Here is a 25695-nt window from a genome sequence, read left to right as displayed (position 1 = left end):
ATGGTAAAATTGTGGTATGATTATTTCCTTCCTTAATATAGCATTGTTTTAATTTTTTTCGATTGAGTGTAGTTACCTCAACTAAAGCGGGTAGATTTCTTATTTGGTAAAATTAATAAATATTAGGCTGATTTACTTCCTCCGATTAAGGAGAATTATTGCTGTAAATTGATTTTCCTTGTCCTTAAAAAATTATTTTATTTCCTTGTGACTGATTTGTGTATAATATGTTATTATTCTTTCCTTCTTAATTATAGTAAGCAGATTTCGTACATGTTTTATACTTGGTAATAATAAATTAATAAATTTGATTATGGCTCTTTTAAAATAAGGAAAATATTAATTGATTCCCTTTTAATTCCCTTCCCTTATATGGTATGTACTCTAGTAGTATATAAATGACCCTTCCTTTCATTAGTTAGCACCCCTGAACTTGCTCACATACTCTAATTCTAAGAAAAGAAAAGCATATTACTCTCTACTTAAAGAAAGGTTTTCCGGTGAACATTCAAAGTGCTATCTTTACTCGATATTGCTGTGTTCGGGTCTAGTAGTGGATAAAGTTTGTCTTCATTGCTGTTAAACATATATTCTGCTTAACCGGTTAGTTGTTTCTCTATTAGTTTAACTTATGAATTGCATTGTTTCAATGGATATTGTATGTTTGAAATAAATAAAGGAAACGTTCGGGTCAGTTCTCTTCTCCCTTTATGTGTGTATGATTGTATATGTGCAATATATGGCTTGAAGTAATACGTATGTCCTATTCTGCATGAGTTCATAAAAAAATAATTGTTATTACATGTGTTGTATATTACTTGGGTTGTATTGTTGCTTTCTTTAACAGGGTTTGAACTTAAAGGTTCAAGACATGAAGAGTCGCAATGAGAGGGAAATAGACGAATTGATTTAATTTATGTTTTGTATATTATTTAATATATTTTATTGTTTTGTAATAATTTGTAAACTTTAACTCTATATATGTGATATAACTTGGGGATCGTCTAAAGGGGAGGGGGATTACATGCTAATTGCTTTATTTTACTTACTTCACTATTTGTGGTTGCTAAATTCATCTATGTTGCTTAAATCTCCCGAAGCATGCGAGCATTCTAAAAAAACGTATGTATATAATCTGCTTTTGTATAAATAATAAATAAATTAAAGAGCACGTTAATTAACTAGCCTATCTTAAGCAGATTTAGTAATTTCAGTATATTAATTATTTCAGCTAATTGTCTTTTACTTGTTAATCACTTAGATAGCATGTCTATAGGCTTTTAATTATTGTCAACATGTCCAAAATTTGAAATAAATTTGAATGATATTTGTTGCTCTCTATTTGATAATTTCTGCATCACGATTACTTGTTTGATGCCATTTAAGATAATTTAATTAATTACTTCGGCTTGATTATAACTAATTCAAATTAACCTACGTAATCAGTTTCTGCAATGTTAATGATTAAACTTTTTCTGCATCTTTAAGAGTTAAATCAGTTTGATAATAATTAATTATAGTCTGAATATACACTTGGTTGTTGAAAACTAGTCGGCTAATTAATTTGAGTCTCTATTCCCCTTTGCATTTAATAAATTAAACTCGTAAGGTCTTCTCTGCTTGCATGTTTAGAAGGTCAATTTACAAACTTGTTAGAAAATAATTCTAATCTATTTCCAAGCATGTAAAACAATCAATTAATTCAACCAATTTTTATAGTCGCCTCAGGTGAATAAAGTTAGATCACCTAGAGTTCATGCCTACAGGTTTCGTTTGAATATTATTATAATTTTTAGCATGTTCTACTTAGAAATTAGGATTACAAGGTTTTCGTTTTTTTACCTTCTGCATATTTTTCGGGGTTTAGAAAATCATGCCTATAGGTTTCTAAATATTATTGTATCTTTATATAAAGAGTATACTTTAGTTTTGATAATAATTTCAGCATGTTCACTTAGATGTCATGTCTATGGGACTTAAGTAATGACACCAATAAAACTTGTTAAAATCATATCTTAAGCTTGTCAAATAATTAAAATAAATATGCCGCATATTCTTTTCCAAGTGCTAATTAAATTCTGCATTTTTGTATTTAGGTTCTGCCATTTTAAAATCAATTCATAAACTATTTCCAGCATGTTTTTAAAACTAAGATTCGTTGTACATATTTGTTGCATGATTAAATCAGGCCCGAAATTAATTATCTTCTGCATTTTGAACTGTCATTTAAAATAATTTCCTGCACTAATAATACCATATGCTATTGCTCTAAAAATATAATAATAATATATTATCTGCATTTATTTATTTATTTATTTTTATTAAAATCAGCTACTCTGCAACTACTAAATTGTTGCAAATAAAAAATAATTTTCAGCATTAATAATTTGCTTTTGTTTTTAAAATTTTTTCTGCCCATTTGCATTATTATAAAGTGCCCATTTAAAGTTAATTATTTATTGAGTCAATCTAATAAGCTCTTCATTACTTGTAATAATTTTCTGTCTTTTAAAATTAATTAAATGTTATATTGAATGTTTGCCAGTTTATGCACACTTAGCATGCGACATTTTCACTCCATCTGTGTTTGCTAGCATGTTAAGTAAAATCTAGAGGCCAATATGAGACCCTATGTGCTAAATGCTAGTCCAAATTGTTTAACTTGGTGTCTAGGTGAGCCTATTATATTTTATTTTTGTCTAAATTCACCCTAATAGTAGTCCAATGCCTCTTGGACCTTAAGCGGGGACGATAGGCACCTTGTAGAGACGAAAAATATGCGGTGGTGGGGTAGGGTTAGTTTTGGCCCTATGGATATGATGACATCGACTCAGGCTTAAAGCGACAAACCTTGGTTTTGTCAGTCCCTACACGGAAGCCTATAAAAAAAAATAAAAAAATAAAGTCGAGTGCTGATCCTAAAGTCCTTCAGAGTCTCCTTTTCCTTTGTCCCTTTATTTGTTTATACTTATATTTATTTGGGGTAGTTTAATAAAAAAATAAAAGTTGATTATCCTATGTGATTGTGTAATTTCTGTCTCCTTGCTCCTCTCTTTAGTAATTGTTTAAATGTTTATTTATTGTTTGTTATATCATATAGTCTCGCATGCTTAATTAATTAATTAAAATAACTAAAGTGCCTTTAATTGTTTAATATTACGTTATCACATAGTTTTGCACGCTTAATTAATTAAATAAATAAATGAGTCGATCCTAATTGTTTAATATTAGTTATCATCTAGTAATCATGTTTAATAAATAATCAAACAATGAAATGACCTTAATTGCTACTTGTAACCCCACATAAATTGCATGAGATACGGCCGGGACCCACATTTGTGGACCTCGAGGGATGCCTAACACCTTCCCCTCGAGGTAATTTGAACCCTTACCCTGATCTCTGGTTTGTTGACCTTAGTTAGATTTAACTATGTTAGATAGGTGCCCTAACGCGCCTTAATTCGTTAGGTGGCGACTCTTCATTTTTCCAAAGCCACAAAGAGTTGTTAGGTCGTGCACCAAAAAACCCGTTTTGAGAAAAACGGGGCGCGATCCATTAGACTTATTTAATTTAGTTTTCTATTAACTTTTGATTGTTGTAAGTTTTTTTTTAATGCTTAAATTAATCATTTGTTACTTCATTCTTTACGAACTACTAACCAAAGTTCAAATCATACATGTTTTAATAGAAGTTTAATCGTTCTAACAGATCTATAAAAATTTACATGGGAAGTTGAATTATCATTTTATCCCTAAAGTTAAATCATTTTAACAGATCTATAAAAATTTACATGGGAAGTTGAATTTTTATAAAATAACTAATTAATTAATTATTAAATTATAATCATATCATATTATTATTATATTAATATTAAATGAAAAGGTGTTAAGTCAAAAGTTAAAAGACAAAGAAATTGTTAGACATTTTTACCCTTTTAATAACTAAATTAGTTACATTTTTTCTTGGTATTGATTTTTTATCTCTCTCTTTTAATTTATTTGACATATATATATATATATATATCCGTTCTTTGTCCCATTTAACTCAAATCAATACAGAGAATTTTAAAAGTCACTATTAAACTCACGTACAGTCCCTTAATTGCAACTTTATAATTAAAAGGTCAAAACTCATCACTTATTAAAGTTATAACTCTTGTATGCCCAATTAAAAAAATCAGAAGGCTCATTAACTTGGTTGTTATTAGTTTTATTTCAAAGGTATTTAAGAAAAGAAACTTTTTAGTGTGGGTTATTTCACCAGCAAAGATTCTACACGCAAATACTTGCACTACACTTTTTTCTTTTTTTATTTATTAATTATTTATCTTCTTTATTTGCTTTAAATACTCACTTTCATAATTCATATTTAATTGCTTGTTCAATTGCTACTCTTAATAATAATATTCATAACTCTCATGTTTTTCATATTTGTAACCTTCAATATTTAATTTATAACTTTAAGATATCTTTGATATTCCTCCATTTTTATCTATATAAATTCATGATTTCATGAAACCTCTACCTTCTCAGGATTATCCTTTTTATTTTATAATTGTAGCAGAGAAACACTTGTATTATTATTGTGCTATTTGATTCATGTTTTAGTTTGACTCAATGAAGAGGACTCTTGAATCTTCATTAATTATGTGAGAAGATATCGACAAGAACTCAAAAAATAATATACTGATTATGTATTTCTTTTCATCCATATTGTTATGATTAAAGTTTTAAAAATGATGTATATGTTGTATTTTTTTCTTCTTTTTTTAGGCTTTCTCTCAATTAGACTTCTATACTTTAATTTTCTATGAATTTCTAATTGTAGTAAGTCTACATTTTTATTTTAGCTCAAATTAGTCATTTTTGATTTTATTGGACGTTTGCTAACTATTACTAACATTTCAAATTTATTGTTGATTCCTTAAAAGAAATTTAATTATAAACACTAATTATAATACGTCACTCATTTGATTTTTCATAGCAAATTTTTAAAGATTAATTTATAATTATTGCATTTTATTACTCATTACACTTATTTATATTGAATTTTAATCGTTCTAACGACTCTAAAAATTTTTACATGGGACACCCGTGCAACGCAGGTGCCCAGAGACTAGTACATATATACACATGATTTATTTCAATTATGCTTCTTTTTTGTCTCAGCGCAGTTTAGGAGAGCTAACGTGTGCCGCGCTTGAAAATGGCTAGGGGACGAGGGAAGAAGCTTAACATGGTCATCGGAGATAAAGCAACAAAGATACATATAGCAAAAAAGTTGGGTGTTTGATAGAACAATGGCCAACATTATCGGGTGCTAAAACCCCAATTCAGAATGCTAAAACCCCGACCAAAAACAATGTGATTGTGATGGAAACAACCATTTTAGTGAATACGCATGAGAGTACATGCCATTCCAATGAGGAAACTGCTTCGGACCTGCTGAATAAGACACCAGGGGAAATGTGTACAAGGATGGAGAAGGAGACCACAGAGGCACCAGAGAAGATGAAGCTGGCGAACTTATTCAAAGGACGACTAGCAGCACAAGAAATGACACTCCAATATGTAGCACCGTTAGTGCTCAATGGAGAAACAATGGTGGAACTGTGCAAAGTAGAGGTGCATCTGGAAACTCAAAGGTGGGAGCATGCATTGGTCCTCTATGTGGAAGGGGTTGAACCCACCATTGCGGCAATTGAAAGGTACATAGCAGCTAACTGGAATTACATTGCGAAGCCTAAAGTTTATTACCATATGATGGGTACTTTCTTGTGAAGTTCACTACGCTTGAAGATAAGGATGAGGTTCTTTATGCAGGGTTCATATGCTAAATCATAAACCCATCATTGTGAAAAAATGGTCGTATGATTTTGATTTTAACAAGGAGGTTATGTCTATCTGGGTTAAGTTCCCTAACTTACCATTGAACTACTGGGAGTGCAATCAGTAAACAAAATTGGGAGTGGATTGGGAATACTCATTTATGCTGATGAATGCACCACACATGTGGATAGAATATCCTACGCTAGAGTACTTATTGAGATGGATATCACCAAAACCCTGCCAACAGAGCTAAAGGTAGAGAATCCTAATGGTAGAAGCTTTACACAGGTGGTTATAGGTACCAATCTATTGTCCTACATGCCTGACCATAGGACATACATGTCAACATAAAGAGAATGCAACTATCAAGTTCAAATCTAAACATGGAAAACAAAAAATGGAGTAGAAGCAGCGTGCCAATGAAAAACATGCAACTAAGGGGGTCTAGCAGAGAGTAAAGTGGGTATAACTAGTGGTAACCCTCAAGATGCCATTTGCAATCAGGGACCTGGACATAATGAAAATATAAGGCTGGTTGACAAGGAGCAGACCCAACCGTTGAGCCAATGGAATAAAGTGAGGGGTTAATTTGCAGTTAAAGGTGGGATGCACCAGGATAAGAATCAACCAACCACTTCAAATGATATTAGTGTGTTTCATGACCATAACACAAGGTTTGTGGAAGTAGGAGGTAGAGATAAGTGTGGTAATGTTGGTGTGGTAGGGGGAATAATATAATAAACCCTTAATAATGCAGTTAGTAGCTTGGAATGTTAGGGGACCGAATAAAGTTCATAAGCAGAAGGAAGCCAACCTATTTATCAGAACAAATTATGTTAGAGTTATAGCTCTTATTGAACACAAGGTTAAGGGCCATCAAGCAACTAAAGTCTTGAAAGCAATTGCACCATGGTGGACAAAAATAGACAATTATACTTGTAGCAATAAGGGGAGAATCTGAATCATATGGGATCCTCAAGTTATTGAGTGTGAATCACTAGTAATTGATGAACAATTTATCCACTCAGAAGTGCGGATTAGATCTCTAAATTGTAAGTTCTTTTTTATTGCTATATATGGTTTGCACATCATTGAGGGTAGAAGGAGTTTGTGGGGAAAACTTAGAAATATTAATTCAGGGCATCAGCAGTACTCTTGGCTATCTACGGGGGACTATAATGCTATCCACAGGGCTGAGGAAAGAATGATTGACTTTGTAGTCCTTGAAGGTGAACCTAAAGATTTTGACTCATTTCTTGTAGACACAGGCACTGCAGTACTAAGACATAATGGAAGGGGGTTCACTTGAACTTATGAGCACTCTTATAGTAGAATTGATTGGGATTTGGTGTATGCTAAATGAATTCTTGATATGAAGCCATTAGAAGTGAAGATATTGGATCCATGGTGTTCTGATCATTCCCCTCTTTGTATTACTTTGATGCAAGCAGAGGATAATAGACATAGGCCTTTTAAGTTTTTGAATCATCTAGCAAAACATGAGAATTTTCAGGGGATAGTATAGAGGGTCTGGCAACAAAGACTTAGTACTGGGACAATGTATGGGATATGGCAGAAACTTAAGGATGTGAAAAGATCTCTGAAGATTTGGATAGTTCTGCATTCTAGGAGTAGAAAGTAGAATAAAAATGTATAGACAACATTTACATGATATACAGAGTACCATGAGACACCCTGGACAAGCACGGGACATCATTGAGATGGAGAAAAAGGTTAAAGCAAACCTAGAGAAGTGGATAAATATTGAAGAAAGTATAGTGAAGCAGAAGTCTAAGGGTTCAGTGGCTACAACTTGGGGATGGAACACAATATACTTCCATGCTAGTTTGAAGAATAGAGTAGCTCAGAATAAGATCACAAGCTTAACCACAAATACATAAAGGTCTATAACTGGTAGAACAAAAATTGAGGAAGAAATTATAGATTTTTACAAATAGCTATTGGTATCTTGTGCCACACAAATGCATGTTGTAAACCAAATGATAATGAAAGATGGTCCAATCTTGAATAGAATCCAACAAGCTCAACTAATTGCACATCTGACTAGATAGGAAGTAGTAATGGCATTGCAGGGTATAAATAATAACAAAGCTCCTGGATGTGATGGCTTTAATGCCTTTTTTTAAAAAAAAGGCTTGGGTAAACATAAGAGAGGATATAACTGATGTTGTGTTACAGGTAAAATGTGTAAAGCCATCAATTGCAACACTTTGAACCTCATACCAAAAGTAGCACATCCTTCCAGAATATCCGAGTATAGGCCTATTTTCTATTGTACTTTATTGTGTCGTACTTTATTGTACAAAATATTCTCAAAAGTTCTAAAAAACAAGATGCAATGTGTGATGGAGGTCTTGGTGGATAAAAATCAATCAACTTTTGTACCAGGAAGGCTGATAAATGACAACACCATCCTAATTAATGAGTTAGTCAAAGGATATGGGAGGAAGGGAGTGTCCCCAATATGTATGCTTAAAGTAGATATGAAAAAGGTTTATGACTCTATTTAATGGTGATACCTTAAATAGATAATGATGTACCTACAGTTCGTTGAGAAATTTGTAGAGTGGATATATCAATGCATTAGCATAGTTTCATATTCCATCCTCATAAATGGGCATCCTTGTACCCCTTTTCTTTCAAATAAAAGACTAAGGTAGAGGGATCCAATTTCCCCATACATGTTTGTGTGATCTATGGATTATTTGACAAGGCTGCTCAAGAAGCTGAAGCATGATCCTAACTTCAAAATCCACCCATAGTGTGAGAGAATGTAGATTGTGCAACTCAGTTTTTGCTGATGACCTTTTGCTATTTAGCAGATGAGACATTGTATCAGTGTAACATCCCACCTTAGAAAGAGCTAAAAATAGAAAGAACTAATTTGGAAAGAGCCAATTTGAGATTTTTTCAAGTTATGCTTAAGTTGTGAGTTTTGGATAAACTTCAAATGACCATAACTTTCAGTACATGATGATTTAGGTGGACCATAAGATATCAAATGAAAGGTTTTGAAATCCTCTTTCAATGCCATCAAGTTTGCTAAGTTTTGAGTTCGAATGAGGGAGATATGACCAATTGAAATCTGCCTGTCCAGTTAAGGAAAGTTACCCGAATTTAAGAGGGGTATTTTGGTCTTTTTTTCTTACCCTTTCAGATTTAAGCGTTTTTAGTAAATATTTAGGGATCTAAACTGATTTGGTTCAGCTTTACCAATCCTAATTACGCTTAGGGTTTTAGAAAAGAGTTCAATAAGAGAAAAGAGGAGAAAAAAGGGAAGGTTCAAAGCGTTCTTCAAGTTTTCTTGCGAATCGAGGATTGTTTCACCAAGGGTTTGATCCCTAGGAGGTATGTGAGTTCTCATAGTGTTGGGTTCGTTCACCCACATGCCAATCATGCTATTTTAAATGCAAATTTCGTTTTTGAAGTTGAAGGATTTGTGTTCTTGAAGAGTTTCTTGAAATTTCATTTGTAGTCTTGATTGTTGGGGTTTTGATGAATTCTTGAGATAAGTGTTAGTAGTTTGAGGGTGTTTTTTACTATATTATCATATACTTACGTTGGGTATTCGAATTTGAGTGAGTGGAGAAGAAATCATTCGATCCTAGGTGAATTAGGGTCAGAAAACGAAAAAGAAAATTCATTAGGAAGTTTTGGGCAGGGGCTGGCGCACCACGCCAGGAAAAGGGTTCTGTAGTTTGGGTCCTGGGGCGCCGCACCACTTAGTGCGCCCCCAATCAACTTTCAGTAGTTCAGGGGCCGGTGCCCCGTGCCATTTAGTGCACCAGGGTCACCAGGTTCCCTACTCCTCCGTCCTTCTTTTCGTATGGGTTCCCTCGAATATTATCTATGTTTTCTACTAGATATCCACACTCTAAAATACATCTAAACATATAGAGATCATTCATAACTTGAATCATAACCTTGAATCCATAATTCAAATTCAAGGTAGAGTTAAGAGTTAAGTCTTGAGTCCGAGTCATTTTAAGAAGTCTTTTACAATCATTTTAAATTTGTTTTAAGACTTGAGTACTTGAGTTTGAGAAGGAGAGTTAAGTTTCATTTTTCAAAATGAATATATGGGAACTAGGTATTCCCAAGAATAAATGTTTTTACATTTAAGATGAGAGGTAACATCGATTTCCAAAAGAGTTCATGAGCAGTTTTGAGTACTACATCTTTAAAGAGAAATATTTTGAGGAATAATCTCAAACTAGAGAAAGAGTTGTGTTTTTAAACATATGAGCTAAGTTATATTTTGGGAGTAGTATTTAGCACCGATATGGGGACGAGTTCAGATAACTCAAATTCCTTATAAACCATGTAGCCAACGTGGGTAAAAAAAGGGTCATACTTTTTTAGATGATTCCTTATTGCTTTTAAGCATAAACTAGTGGATTTACTTAGTGAGTAGTCCTATACTCCTGTAAAGTATAGGACAGTTCTGACAGCATGAGCGAGAGATGTATCATCACATAGCTCATAGTGATAGTTGTCGGTTAGAGAATCTCCACACAGAGTTATTTTGTATTCTTATATACAAATAGAGTTACTTTGTATTTTTACATACAAACTGAGTTATATTGTATTTTCTAATACATTGAGTTGTTATCTACTGTTTTAATAGCTTTTCTTTATAATGCATATTTACTACTGATTTATATTAAACTGAGTTGAGTTGTTTTGAGTAAATCTTGAGGTTGAGTTGATATGAGGTAAGTTGTTTCTTCAATTCCAGTTCAAGCTTATGTCTTGTTTTAAATTTTCCTTTGCATGCTCGTACATTCCATGTATTGGCCATTTGGCCTGCATCTTTTATGATGTAGATACAGGAAATCAGGATCATAAACCGACACTCCGTTGATCCAGTCGTGTTCCATAGTTGTTTGATGAACCTCCTTGCTTCCGGAGGATCCCTTGTCTACTTCTAGTATTTTCAGTTTTGTTAGGATGATCGGGGCTCTTGTCCCGACATCCCTCATAATATTAGAGGCTTCATAGATAGATAGACAGTAGTAGTTCATGAGTCTTTTTCATTTCATGAGTTTAATGTTTAAGACTTGAGTTGCCTTTTTGGCTAGTTGAATGTTTTATTTTAAAAATATTCTGAGTTTACCTTTTGAGACAATTTGAGTAAAGTTTGCTTTTAAAGCTCTTTTATTATTGAGTAAGTCTTCCCCTGAGAGTTGAGCCAAGCCAAGGATTCACTTGGAGCCAGCAATGTAGGCTTGGGGCGGCCACGTCCAGGGTGTAGGCTCGGGGCATGAAAATCAGTTAAGCTGATGTTTGAGCTTTTCCAAGATTTCTCCCTAGCTTCTGGGCTAGTTGCAAATGTTGATAAGAGTTCCATTTATTTTGGAGGTGTGCCAACAATTGTACAAACATAAATCCTCCAAGAACTAGGCTTCTCACAAGGATGCCTACCTTTTAGCTACTTATGAGTCCCACAAAGTACTAAGAGGGTGTCTATTTTATTGTATCAACCATTGATTAATAAGATCATGAGTCAAATATAGAGATGGACTTTTCAGGTTTCTCTCTTATGTAGGAATGACTCAACTGATTAAGAGTGTATTGTTCTCTATTCAGGTGTTCTGGTCACAAGTGTTTATACTTTCCAAAAAGTTGTCAAATGTGTTGAAATATTATGCATGACCTTTTTATGGACCGGAGTAGTGTTTTAAAAGGCGGGGCGTTTTACTTAGTATAGGGCGAGACGTGGGGCGTAAGCCCTATGAATCTTTAAATTTTTAATTTACAATATAGTATAATAATATAATAATATGAAATTATAAAAATACATCAAAGTTTGAAATAACTACAAACATGATTAATGAAACTCATAGAAAATAAAACTTCTAACATGATTATACAAGTATAAATAATCTAATATCTTAACTTTTTAGTAATAAAAGAATTATTATTTCTAAAAATATTTTTTAATCATACTATACAATTCACTCCCCTAAAAGAAAATAATCAATAAAACTTACTAGTATTATAATAAAAACATCACTCCATCATTAATAAAAATAAAATTACTTTCAAATAGTTAAATAAAATATGATAACTTTGAGATTTATGACAAAACCATGAAGACCAATGATAACTGAAAAAGTAAAATTTCGTTACGTATTTTTAAAGAAATGTTACGTAATGTATAATCACTTTCACAATGTTATCACATAGTAAAGATTTGATACTATAACTTGTTATTTGAGTTACTCTCAATCTTCTTATATCTATATATTAAAAAATTATGAAGTATCATTCATTTATTCAAGAATTATGAGGGTCAACAATGTTAACTAAAGATTTTAACACAAATTTTGTCTAAGATCTATTAGGCAGGCCCCGAGCGTTGGACGTTGGGCGTGCTTCAGGCGTACAGTCGGACGCTTAGGGCGTAAGTTTTATAGAACTAAGCCCCACACTTAAGTCTCGGGGAGTTTTGATAGAGTCCCGCCCCGAAGCTAGTCCCAATAGAATCTTTTAAAACACTGGACCGGAGGAATAGATGCATCCAGGAAGGCACTAATTGCATGGGACCAACTATGTAGCCCTAAAACTGCAGGGGGACTTGATTTATTGGATATCCAAACATGGAATAAAGCTGCAATAAACAAGTTACTATGTAATTTGAGCACTAAAAAAGATAGACTATGGGTGAAGTGGATTCACATTTATTATGGAAAACAAGACTTTGTGGGGTGTCCTAGCACCTCAAGCTTCATGGATGGTGAGGAAGATACTCCATATGCATAAAGAAATGGAGATTATTGGCTGGAATAAGGATTATGTCAAATAGATTGACAAATTCTCTATAAAAAAAAACCTCCATAAAACTCTTGGAGGATACTACCAGAAGGTGGAATGGAGGAGACTTGTAACAATGCAGCTTGTCCTAAGTGGATTTTCATCTTATACTTAGCATTACAAAGTAGGTTACTCACAAGGGATCGATTAGCAACATGGGTGTGTGTGGAAGATGTCTAATGTGTACTATGTGGAGCTGAAGATGAGAGCCATAATCATTTATTCTTTCGCTGTTTGTTCTCATCCCAGGTATGGTAGAAGATACTCTATTGGCAAAGTATCAATTAGGAGGTTCAAGGTTGGGAAGAGGAAACATTATGGATGATGATGATGATATGAAGAGCTTGACATCCAGGCTTAATACATCAATAACATGAATGATGATGAGATGAAGAGCTTAACATCTAGGCTTAACATATTGACAATCTTTCAAATTTGTAAAATAAAATAAAATTAGACTCTTGAATTATGACATGTTTCAATTGAACATCTGACCAAGCACCTGACAAAGTGCTCCTAATAACACTTTCGATTCAACTTTTGATTCTTTTGCGTGTATTCTTTAATATCAATTATGTAGATAAGTTAACCACTTAAAATATGTCACATTTTTTAATTATATAAATTGGTCTCAATCTCAATAAGCTATAATGAACATTTGAAATCATGTTAAAAAAAACTCCAAAATTTGAATTGAAGATATCTAGTGGAAACGAACTTTATCATATATTCAAATATTTAATTGAAATATCTGTCTAAATAAAATTTAGGAGGTGTGTGGATGAAATTTTTTTAAGTGATCACCTACTTTTGACTTTTAATTTTTTTCTTTTTTTTGTCACTCTTCTAGAAATTTAAAAATTGCTTAAAATTCAAAATATCTAAAACTAAGTTAATCCAGACATCCTTACTAGCAAGTTTGCAATGTATTAAGCCCTAAAATCTATTTTTTCTGAACTTGGACAGATTCATGAACAACTCCAACAAGCTGACTGCATACATTTCTGTAATTCATTCAAAGTAATCTAAATACCTAATATTTCTGTGTCTAATGACTACTGGCAATTATAAAAGCGTGCCATTTTGAGTGTTAGAAGTAATAATTGGCTCTCTACTCCTCTCTCTCATCAAAGCTTTTTACCAGTTTTAGAAATCAATGGCCGGAAAAAGTAAGATTCTGTTCATCGGCGGTACTGGTTACATCGGAAAGTTCATCGTCGAAGCTAGTGCTAAAGCTGGCCACGACACATTTGTCTTGGTTAGAGAATCCACTCTTTCCAATCCTATCAAAACCAAACTCATCGATACTTTCAAAAGTTTTGGCGTCACCTTCCTCCATGTATGTAACATTTTTTTTTTTCAATTTAGACATTGATTTAGGATTTAAAGTTAAAGAAGACATTTGGTCATGCTTTGATAAAGTAGTTTTTGTTTTCCAAGCGGAAAAATGATATTTGAAAATTGTAGTTGTATTTGAATTTTGTGAGTGATTTGGAGTAAAAAAAGTGAAAACAGATTGTATGTGTTTTTCAAATTTCTGAAAATTCCATCAAGTTGAATTTTCTGGAATTGTAATTATTTTTTATTTTTTTGATTTATTCTCACTTTGATTTGCTAGTTTTTTTCATTGTGCGATTTTGGGAGAATGATAAATTTGAGTTGGTAATAATTGGTGGTTAAATGCAGGGAGATTTATATGATCATGAGAGTTTGGTGAAGGCGATAAAACAAGTGGATGTTGTGATTTCTACAGTAGGTCATGCCCTTTTAGCTGATCAGGTCAAGCTAATTGCTGCTATCAAAGAAGCTGGCAATGTCAAGGTAAATTTATTGGTTTCAACTTTTGTTTATGTAAAATTGAGATAACAGGAGGTGAGATTGATTTTTCCCTGTATCTTTTGTGTTGTTTTAAATTATAGTGCTTGGAATTGCTTAATTTCGGGATCTGCTAGCCTTTGCTGTGAAAATTCTGATTCTTTTGAAGATTGCAGTAATTTAATTGAGGCAGAATGTGTTCTTTGTTTTCTTTTTCTCAATCTGTGTATATATGAGCAATATGACTAATTATGAGTTTTATTTACTGTTTGATAAATATTGTTGCGTTTTTTTTTTTCTCCAGATATATGGAATGTTCTATCTTCTGCAACTGATTCAGTATATATTGGTTTGAATTAGAAAAATAACTTCTTCTAAATGCCTCTCTTACTTTCAGAGATTCTTTCCCTCTGAATTTGGGAACGATGTAGATCGTGTCCATGCAGTTGAGCCTGCTAAAACAGCATTTAATACTAAAGCTCAAATTCGTCGCGTTGTTGAGGCTGAAGGAATACCATTCACTTATGTGACCACTTTCTTTTTTGCTGGTTATTCTCTTCCAAATTTGGCACAGCCTGGAGCTGCAGGTCCTCCCAACGACAAAGTTGTCATCTTAGGAGATGGCAATACTAAAGGTAAACACAGATTTGGTACAAGTTTTTCATATGAAAAAACACTTTCCAGTAAAGTACATATTTCCTTGAAAGCATCTATCATCTAGTAGTAACTGAAAGACACATTTTCCTACAGTCATTGAACTCCTTTTGTATCTACAGCTGTTTTTAACAAGGAAGAAGACATTGGTACCTATACCATAAAGGCTGTTGATGATCCAAAAACACTTAACAAAATCCTCTACATCAAACCTCCACACAGTATAATTACGTTAAACGAGCTGGTATCCTTGTGGGAGAAGAAAACTGGAAAGAACCTTGAAAGAATATATGTACCAGAGGAACAAGTTCTCAAGAACATACAAGGTAAAGGCGTTGTGTTCTTGATCTTCACTTTGATTAGACCATCTAAGTGATATTTTTATCAGTCAACATAAACTAAAGTGGTTTCAATGTAATTGTATTTCTTGCAGAAGCCTCGGTTCCATTGAGTGTGGGATTATCGATCTATCACACTGCTTTTGTGAAGGGTGACCACACTAATTTTGAAATTGACCCATCATTTGGAGTAGAGGCATCAGAGGTTTATCCTGATGTTAAATATACGCCGGTAGATGAGATTCTCAACCAGTATGTCTGAAAATATAGAGTTCCTTCATATTAAGCATAAGGTAAGGAGCTTCCTGCCTTTTCTATGATGTTACATTAGTTGTTTTCAGATGTAAACCATTTGAGATATATCTTCACTTTAAATTCTTGTTTACTCTTTGGTATTTCTACCTTTTCTATTATGTATTCCTTCATACTCAGTACATTCCAAGTATTGACTGCACACTTTTTTGCCTATATTGTTTTATAATATAGGTTCTGATGCTCAATACCCAGCTCACGATTAGTGCTATTAGTATCAGCTTTCACCACTGTTTGTGAGTCCTCATCTCCTCGAGGACACCACTTATGATTTCCGTTCAGTCATTACTTTTAGTTTTCAAACATGTTAGAGTTAGCTAGGGGTTTGTCCTAGCAACTCATGTTAGTAGGGACTTTCAGACAGTCGGTTAAGTTTCAGCCATGTTATGTTGTCTCTCAGATATTAGACTCTTTTGAGTATTATGGGCTTATTTCGATATTTCTCAGTTTTAGCTTCCGCATGTACATCTCAGTTTTGTGTTGATTTTGTTATTCTTAGTATCATGCTATGTCATGTGGTTAGCTAGGGGTCACTTGTGGCTCAAAGCATCGTGTCGCGTTTAGGAGTAGCCTCGGGGCATGACAATTATATTCTCAAAACATATGTAATTACTTGTGAGTTGGTCACTAATTGGAGATCATTTTACTGCAATTTCTTGGGTTAATAACTTTTTTGGCCATCTAAGTACAGCAAATTACCCCTTAAAGTTAGTTAGGTTTATTTTCCCAACAAAGTCAATCAAATGAGATGTATAACAAAATAACTAAAATGATAATCCTCCCCTTAAGTTTAGCTTTATAATATTAATAACTTTTCTTGTAATTTATGATATATGTGACACTCTATCATAAGCTTTAGCCATATCCAATTTTACCACCACATTATGAAAATTGTTTTTCTAATTAGTGTCTCTTATGATTTTTTGAGTCACTAGGACCTTCTCTGTGATGTTTCTTCCTTTGAAAATTTGACTAAACCAGTTTGATTCCTTAAGATGAGCCCAGACAGATAATTAACTAGTTCTCATATAGCATCCTAGAAATGATCTTGTTAGCAAAAGTGCTCAAGCTTTGGACCTTTGATGTTAAATACTACTTCCAAAACATACTATTTGGAGTAGAGGTGTTAGAGGTTTATCCTGATGTTAAATATACGTACCTCAGTACATGAGATACTCAATCAGTATTTGTGAAAATTTGTGATGTAAAACATTTGTGATGTTCCTATATTCTATTTTGGAAAAGTTTCTTTATTCTCAACTATTTTTTTCTAATTCTAGTGGTATATACTTTTTAAACAATGGTTGTAGATAACTTGCTTGCACCTCGACTATTTCATTGATTATATATTGCCTTCGACCAGTATAGATATTGAGTAACTCTATTAATCAAAGGTTTAAATGGATAAGCTTTTTTTCTCTCTATTGGTATTGACCCTAGTTTCACAACACGTGAATATACTATATATAGTGTTACAACCGGTGAGCGCTAGCTTCCCTTCCCTCTTCGTCACCTTATACCTCTCTCTATAGACTATTCTCCCCTTGTCCTCCTCATCACCTTATACCTCTCTCTATAGACTATTCTCCCCTTGTCCTCCTCATCTAAGCTTTTCACTAACGCCATATAAGTAACCTTCTTGGCTTCCTCTTTTATTTAGACCTCTTCATCCCACAATCAATCCCCTTTATGCCCATTTGTGCTATCCCTTGAGACCTCTAATACCTCTCTAGTTACTTCTCTATCACGTAAAAAGATAGTCCCGTATTTGAAATGAATGAATGGATGATGATGATACGAAGGGCTTAACATCTAGGTTAATACATTGATATGAAGAGCATAACATCTAGGCTTAACATATTAACAGTCTTAAAAGTTTGCCCAACCAATTTTATTTAGCTTAAATTATAACTTGTTTCAATTGAGCATCTAAACACATGATAAAGTATTTCTAATAATACTGTTGGTTTCAATTTTGATTTCTTTTTGCTTGTGTTATCAAATGTCCATTACGTACATAAGTTAATTAACCAGTTAAAATATGTCACATTCTTTAATTATATAAATTTGGATCAAAAGCCTAAAATGAAGCATTTGAAAGCTGAACTTTGACAGATTCATGAACTCCCTAACTAACTCACGACATACATTTCTGTAATTCATTCAAAGTAAGAGGGTATTTTCGTAATCTAACTCCATAATATTTCTCTGTCTAATGACTACTGGCATTTATCAAAGTTTTTTACCAATTTAGAATTCAATGGCCGGAAAAAGTAAGATTCTGTTCATCGGCGGTACTGGTTACATCGGAAAGTTCATCGTCGAAGCTAGTGCTAAAGCTGGTCACCATACATTTGTCTTTGTCAGAGAATCCACTCTTTCCGATCCTACCAAAACCAAACTCATCGATACTTTCAAGAGTTTTGGCGTCAGCGGGACCCGGTGGGTACAGCTAGTCGGGTTCGCAAAGCGATGCCCGGAAACCACGGTAAAAAAAAAAAAAAAGAGTTTTGGTGTCACCTTCCTTCATGTATGTATCATTTTTTTTTTCAATTCAGACATTGATTTAGGATTTATAGCTAAAGAGGCCTTTGGTCATGAAAAATCGAAAAAGTAGTTTTTGTTTTCAAAGTGAAAAAAATGATTCTATTTGAGTTGTATTTGAATTTTTTGAGTGATTTGGGGTAAAAAGTGAAAACAGCTCGTTTATGTTGAATTTTCCGGAATTGTAATTTTTTTTTATTTCCTCACTTTGATTTGTTAGTTTTTTTTCATTGTGTGACTGGTTTTGGGAGAATGATAATTGCGTTTGTAATAATTGGTGGTTAAATGTAGGGAGATTTATATGATCATGAGAGTTTGGTGAAGGCGATAAAGCAAGTGGATGTTGTGATTTCTACGGTAGGTCATGCCCTTTTAGCTGATCAGGTCAAGATTATTGCTGCTATCAAAGAAGCTGGTAATGTCAAGGTAAATCAATTTGTCACACTTTTATGTAAAGTTGAGATAACAAGAGGTGAGGTTGGCTTTTTCCTGTATCGTTTGTGTTGTTTTACTGCACTCATTGCCTTCTTCTCAAGCCAAGTCCACATACTTTAAATCGCGATTATTCTGATTATCTACTTTATGAGTAATATGACTAATTATGAGCTTTATTTACTGTTTGATAAATATTGTTGTGGGATACTTTTTCAGATACATGGAAAGTTCTATCCTCTGCTGCTCTGCAACTGATTCAGTAAATATTGGTTGAGTTAGCAAAATAACTTCTTCTTAATGCCTCTTGTTTACAGAGATTCTTTCCCTCTGAATTTGGAAATGATGTAGATTGTGTCCATGCTGTCGAGCCTGCTAAAACAACGTATAATACTAAAGCTCAATTTCGCCGCATTGTTGAGGCTGAAGGAATACCATTCACTTATGTGGTCAACTTCTTTTTTGCTGGTTATTTTCTTCCAAATTTGGCACAGTCTGGACCTGTAGGTCCTCCTAAAGATAAAGTTGTCATCTTAGGAGATGGCAATACTAAAGGTAAACTCAGATTTGCAACAAGTTTTTCATATGAAAAAACACGGTGCAATAAAGTAGATATTTCCTTGAAATCGTAAATGTTAAATTTCCCATTAATTGGATAATTTATTTGTTCAATGCGTGAAGCATCAGTCAATCATCTAGTAGTAGCTGAAAGACACATTTTCCTACAGTCATTGAACTCCTTTTGTATCTACAGCTGTTTTTAACAAGGAAGAAGACATTGGTACCTATACCATAAAGGCTGTCGATGATCCAAAAACACTTAACAAATTCCTTTACATCAAGCCTCCACACAATATAATTACATTAAATGAGTTGGTATCCTTGTGGGAGAAGAAAACTGGAAAGAATCTTGAAAGAATATATGTACCAGAGGAACTAGTTCTCAAGAACATACAAGGTATAAAGGCCTTGTGCTCTTGATCTTCACTTTAATTAGCTCATCTAAGTGATATTTTCTCAGTCAACATAAACTTAAGTCGTCTTGATGTAATTGTATTTCTTGCAGAAGCCTCGGTTCCATTGAATGTGCTATTATCGATTTGTCACGCTGCTTTTGTGAAGGGTGACCACACTAATTTTGAAATTGACTCATCATTTGGAGTAGAGGCATCAGAGGTTTATCCTGATGTTAAATATACACCGGTAGATGAGATTCTCAACCAGTATGTCTGAAAATTTAGAATTCCTTCCTACTAAGCATAAGGTAAAGGGGTTCCTTTCCTTTCTATGATGTTACATTAGTTGTTTTCAGATGTAAACCATTTGAGATATTTCTACACTTTAAATTCTCCGTTTACTCTTTGGTATTTCTTCCTTTTTCTATCATGAATTCCTTCATACTCAGTACATTCCAAGTATTGATCGCATATTTTTTAGCTGATACTGTTTTATAATATAGGTTCTGGCGCTCCATATCTAGCTCGCGGTTAGTGTTATTTGTATCAGCTTGCACCACTGTTGGTGAGTCCTCATCTCCTCAAGGACGCCACTAATGATTTCCTTTCAGTCATTACTTCCAGTTTTCAGACATGTTAGAGTTAGCTAGGGATTTGTCCTAGCAACTAATGCTAGCAGAGGCTTTCAGACAGTCGGTTTAGTTTCTGCCATGTTATGTTGTCTATAGACTCTTTGAGTATTATGGGCTTATTCCGATATTTCTCAGTTTTAGCTTCTGCATTTACATCTCATTTTTATGTTGATTTTGCTATTCTTGGTGTCATGCTATGCCATGAGGTTAGCTTGGGGTCACTTGTGGCTCTAAGCACCGTGTCACGTCTAGGGGTAGTCTCAGGGCGTGATAGTTCTATTCTCAAAACATTTGTAATTACTTATGTGTTGGTCACTTGGAGATCATTTTACTGTGAATTTTTGGGTTAATAGCTTTTGTGGCAATCTAAGTACAATCAAATAAGATGCATAACCAAATAACTAAAAGGATAATTGAAAAAATTAACTGCTTCTTGAAAAAATTAGCCCTTAAAGTTAGTGATTTTACTGTCTCTATGAACTGATACTTGAAAAAATTAACTGCTTCTTCACCTATGTTTTGATTATTCTGAACCATGTCCCCTTGTCTTGTCTTGTCTGGATTTCTACAATGTGAACCTGTACACCTCGAACTTTTGGCTAAGAGCCTGTTTGGATTGATTTTTCAATTTTGACTTATTATTGTAATTTTAGCTTAAACTAAGTGTTTATGAGCACTTTTTAACTTATCCAAATTCTATAAAACTGCTTAAAAGTTATTTTAGCTTAAGTTAATCCCAATATGCTCTAACATTGGAACCATCCTACATATGTAGTCAGACGGAACTGAATGAAACTTTTACTGTTCCTAGATGTAAAGGTCAATTTCTAAGTGTGAGAAGTGTATTGGATGTGAGTAAAGATCAGGAGGAACCTCTAGCACAAAGTCGAGTTAAGTTTTCATGTAAGTTCATATAAGGTGTAGTTTCAAATCGAAGGCCTACAAGTAGTTTCATCTTTATTTGTCCATACAACTTCAAAATAAAGAGATATTTGTATTTTTGCGAGACTACATAGCAGAGGCCCCCTAGATTGGTGGAAAGTTAATAAACTCATCTTTTTCGCGTTTTATCTTATTTTTCATGGGACACCCAACTAGAGCTTAGAACCTTAAATCATCCCTATACAATATGTTTATAATTTCATCCCGAGTCTTTAACAAAATTGCTCTGCGTCGCGAGCTTGCCATTTTGATATAACTCTGTTGATGCTGTGGCCGCAGTGGTTGAACTACGTTGATACTTTCTTCTTTTTAATTCTAACATTGATAAGCCACAAATAATAATTTATGACGGAAATTTGCATCGTTCGTCGTATCGCAACAATTTCTATTCTTATTTGTTGCTTAAGATTACCCTTGTTGTAGTGTCATAGGGGTGCGGGCTGAAGTAAAGTTATGACGTGTATGAATTCGACATGAAAATGTATGTTCATGCAAAAAATCTTTTTACAAGTTTCTTCATCGTCTAATTAATACGACTTGTTCTTTATCATCATAGTACTCATAGCCGTAATAATGGTTGATAGAGTTGGCTTTTGGAGTTGTACATCATATATATAATATATTATAGGGAAACGGGTCTGATATATCCTCAACTTTGTCATTTGGAGCTGATATGCCTCTTGTTATCAAAGTGGCTCATAAATACCCTTACCGTTATACAAACGGCTCACATATACCCCTACCGTTACAAAATAAGCTCACATATACCCTTCATTTAACGGAAGTGAAAAAATTAGTTTTAAATTTGTATTTTTGACTTTTAACTTTCTTAAAAATTAGGAAAAACTACAGAATATAGCAAAACATCAATATATATTTAAGGTAAACGGCTATAGTTCATTCTTTTTATGTTTTATGGATATAATTAAATGTTAAATAGCAAAGTTAATATTACACTCATAATCTGTTTTTTTTTATTTAAAAAAAGATTATATATGAATATAAATATTCATTAAATAGCAAAGATAATTTTACATGCCTAATTAATACTAGTCAAACATGCTTTACGGTGCTTTACTCCCATGTTTACCCTCTGTGCTATTTCTCTTTCAATATCACCAATTTTTTTCTCCAATTTTCTTCCAATTCACAATTCTTTACTTGATTTTCATGAGCAATTTTCGTGACATATCTTCATCAAATATCCTCTATTTGCATTTTTTCTCGTTTATATGAAATTTGTATTTGTATACATCTTGTTGAAAGGTTGATGAGTTCATTAGTTGTATTCATATGTATTACATGAAGAACGTGAGCAAAAAGAGTTTGAGGATTGTCTGATTTTCATTTTTTTATATAGTGAAATACATATATATTTGGATACTTGTATTGTATTATATCCACTTGTCATTTTTTTTTGGATTGTCCCAATGTATTGAAATATTAACACAAGTTGAAAGGTTGACCAGGTAATACAAGTATATTTTGATACATAATTACATTATTTTTGTATAAACAAATACTTGAGTTATCAATTTTATATATATATATATATATATATATATATATATTTGTAAAAAATAGTAAACATGAGAAAAAAAGATTGAGTTTTGTTGGTGTTTCAATATTTTTTACAGTAATATACTTATATACTTGGATACTCACTTTGTATTATTTTCCATTTTCTTAATTCTGAATTGTCCACTGTATCTAAATTTTGTTTAATAACATGGGCACTCCTATATGATATAGGTGTATTCATAAGGTAAAATTAGTTGTTAATTTAATATTAGTTATTAATTAAGTATTAGTTGGAATCCAAGCGGATAGGGACGTAATCATTAGTTTTTAATTTAATTATGGAAAGTTGAGAGTTTTAGAAACGTAATTAGGGGGCATTCAGTCACTATAACAAGAGATTACCTTATTTAGTGCATTGTAATTATAATTGTATAAATAAAAAAATTGAAAAAATATATAAATATACAGCAAGATTAAGACATAAAATGTAGTCATTTTTTATAAATAGCATACTTATAGCTATTGAACTTCAATAACCCTACAACTATAGTCATTTTTGTAGGTTGGTCTAAAAATTATTGAGGGGTATATATGATTCTTCTAGCAAAGTTCAAGGTATATTTTAATCTTTTTCATACATAAATTATTTTTTGACTTCTTTGATTATAATTATTTGAGTTTCTTATTCTTATTTTATTTTTTTCTTTCATTCCTTAGTGTAAAGAAAAAAATTTAAAACTATTTTTTTGTGGCTATATTATAATTTAAAACTATTTTTTTTTGTCTATATTGTAATTTAATTTTTGTATTTGAAGAAAAAAATTTGGTCATCTATAAATAAGTTTTACAAGTGAAACATAAATAAATTTGACCATCAAAATAATAAATCTAAATTAGTCATTGAAACAAAAAAAAGTCAAAAAAAATATGTTTGAGGAGGATTATATATACTCATATGGGATTATACTTTTATTTTTATAAAATAATAAAAAATTAAACTAATTTTTTTTTTTCATTTCCGTTAGAGGAAAATGGTATATGTGAGCCATTTGTATATAAGTAGGGGTATTTATGAACCACTTTGATAACGAGGGGTATATCAGCTCTAAATGACAAAGTTGAGGGGTATATCAGACTCTTTTACCTATATTATATTAAAAGTGGGACACTCCTAACTTTAAAAATGGATTACATTTCTGCCCCTTTATAAATAAAATGTTATAAAATATATAATTATTTAAATATTAAATACTATATCATCTTAATTACATGAATGTGTAATGACTTTTTGACCTCATTTAATTAATATCTAATTAAATATCTAATTTGATAATTGTATTTAAATTACATAAAAGGGTGATTAAGCAAAAGTTATTAAGTTAAAAGGTTGAATTACATACTCATAAAAAATTAATGGGGCTTTTATACCCTAAAAACTAATTACTTCTTTCTTACACAATAACAAATAAAATTACAAATTAAAAAAAAGTTGAGAAAATGGCCAAAAGCCCCCCTAACCTATAGCCGGATTTCCAACTACACACTCATACTTTACGGGGGTCCTATTACCCCCCTGAACATTTTTTTTACTAATTTTCTCACCCTTATTTGTTGACATGTCCAAGAAGGTGAGACCAACTCCCTTAGGCGCGTAAGAACAGAAAATATAACGTTAAAAGCTGAAGAAAACTACATGTGTGAGTCCAAATCAGCTATATTAAATCTCCAACGGTATAATCTCATCTCTCCCAAAATCAAACTCTCTTTTTCTCAATTCTTCTAATAGTTGACAAATCTCCAACAGTATATTCCTTCATTCTCTCCCAAATCAGCTTGAAACTTGAATTTACTTGTCAAAGCATTCAACTGTAGTTTCAATTTTGAAAAAGCTTGAAGCTTTAGGGCTTGTAATTTCTCTGATTTCATAGTTAGGGTTCAAAATTTTTCTTCAAATTCATCATTTTTTTTGCTTTGTTAGGGTAAATAATGGCAAACGCGGACTTGAATAAGCTTTGTATGGAAGAATCAGACCCAATGCTCAAAGCCGTTGTGCGGTACAAACATAGCGTTTTACTGCATATGCAATCTTCCTGGTCGAAGTCAAATCCCGGAAGGCGGTTTTGGTCCTGCCCCTACTATGGTGTATGTGATTTCTCTTCTTCTATTATTTATTTCGTTGAATTTAATTGATGTTAATGTACTAATTTGATATTTCAGTCTAAGAATTGTAAGTTTTTTCGATGGAGAGACAAAGAAGAAGTCGACCTAAGATCAAAATTTATTCTCCCAAAATTGGTGAACAAAATCAAAGAGTTGGAAGAAGAAGTTTTGAGGATGCAGACACAAATCAATGAGCAAGTGATCGACAATAATAATGGTGTAGGTTATATTGGAAGGTGTAGGTTATATTGGAAGATCATTTTGTATGTTTTGATTTGTGTTGTTGCTATGTTTATCAACAACCTATTCCAAAGTAGTGAATCAAGTATTGATCTAGTTGAATTGGCATAATAAAGAATTACGTTTTGCTTTGTCATAGTAAGGTACCCTATGTTTAGATTTTGATGTAATAAGAAATTTTGTTTTTCTTGTAATGCTTTGTATTTATGACTCTATTGATATCAATGAAGATTCCAACGGATGATTGTGCAATTGTAAATTAGTTATTCAAGCAAACAAGAAACAATAGAATGTTTTAATACATCATTTAGTCACAACCCAAAAACAAAAGGCATAGATAAAATATTGTCATAGAATGTCATTGACAACCCAAAACAATAACAGAAGTCGTTTGGTACAATACATCAACATTCAACATCAAAAACTAAAGGGATAGAGAAAATATTGTCAGCCACAACGCCAAAACAAAAGCAGAATTTGTTT

At 32.7% G+C, this 25695-nt stretch overlaps 1 protein-coding gene across 5 annotated transcripts; it reads left to right on the top strand.

The window, feature by feature from the left end:
• Positions 1–13653: 13653 nt before the first annotated feature.
• On the top strand, positions 13654–20119 carry LOC125818465 (isoflavone reductase homolog). Of its 5 annotated transcripts, XM_049497957.1 has the most exons (6): positions 18041–18212; positions 18300–18315; positions 18621–18755; positions 19079–19316; positions 19516–19719; positions 19828–20099. In XM_049497957.1, exons 1-6 carry the CDS (start codon positions 18046–18048, stop codon positions 19992–19994), a joined length of 927 nt encoding a protein of 308 aa, XP_049353914.1. In that variant the 5' UTR covers positions 18041–18045; the 3' UTR covers positions 19995–20099. The 5 variants fall into 5 exon arrangements, with proteins under 5 accessions (XP_049353913.1, XP_049353912.1, XP_049353911.1 ...); XM_049497956.1 differs by lacking the exons at positions 18041–18212; positions 18300–18315; positions 18621–18755; ... (1 more) ...; positions 19516–19719; positions 19828–20099 and adding exons at positions 13654–14005; positions 14353–14487; positions 14879–15116; positions 15258–15461; positions 15569–15858; XM_049497955.1 differs by lacking the exons at positions 18041–18212; positions 18300–18315 and adding an exon at positions 13791–14005 and having other exon boundaries at positions 19828–20119.
• The last annotated feature ends 5576 nt before the right edge of the window (positions 20120–25695 follow it).

This window comes from Solanum verrucosum, unplaced genomic scaffold (genome assembly GCF_900185275.1).
Source record: "Solanum verrucosum unplaced genomic scaffold, falcon-dt-bn FXZP01000233.1, whole genome shotgun sequence".
NCBI classification, from domain to species: Eukaryota; Viridiplantae; Streptophyta; class Magnoliopsida; order Solanales; family Solanaceae; genus Solanum; species Solanum verrucosum.
Note: the sequence above shows the minus strand (reverse complement) of the source record. Positions and strands in the feature narration are given on the sequence as shown.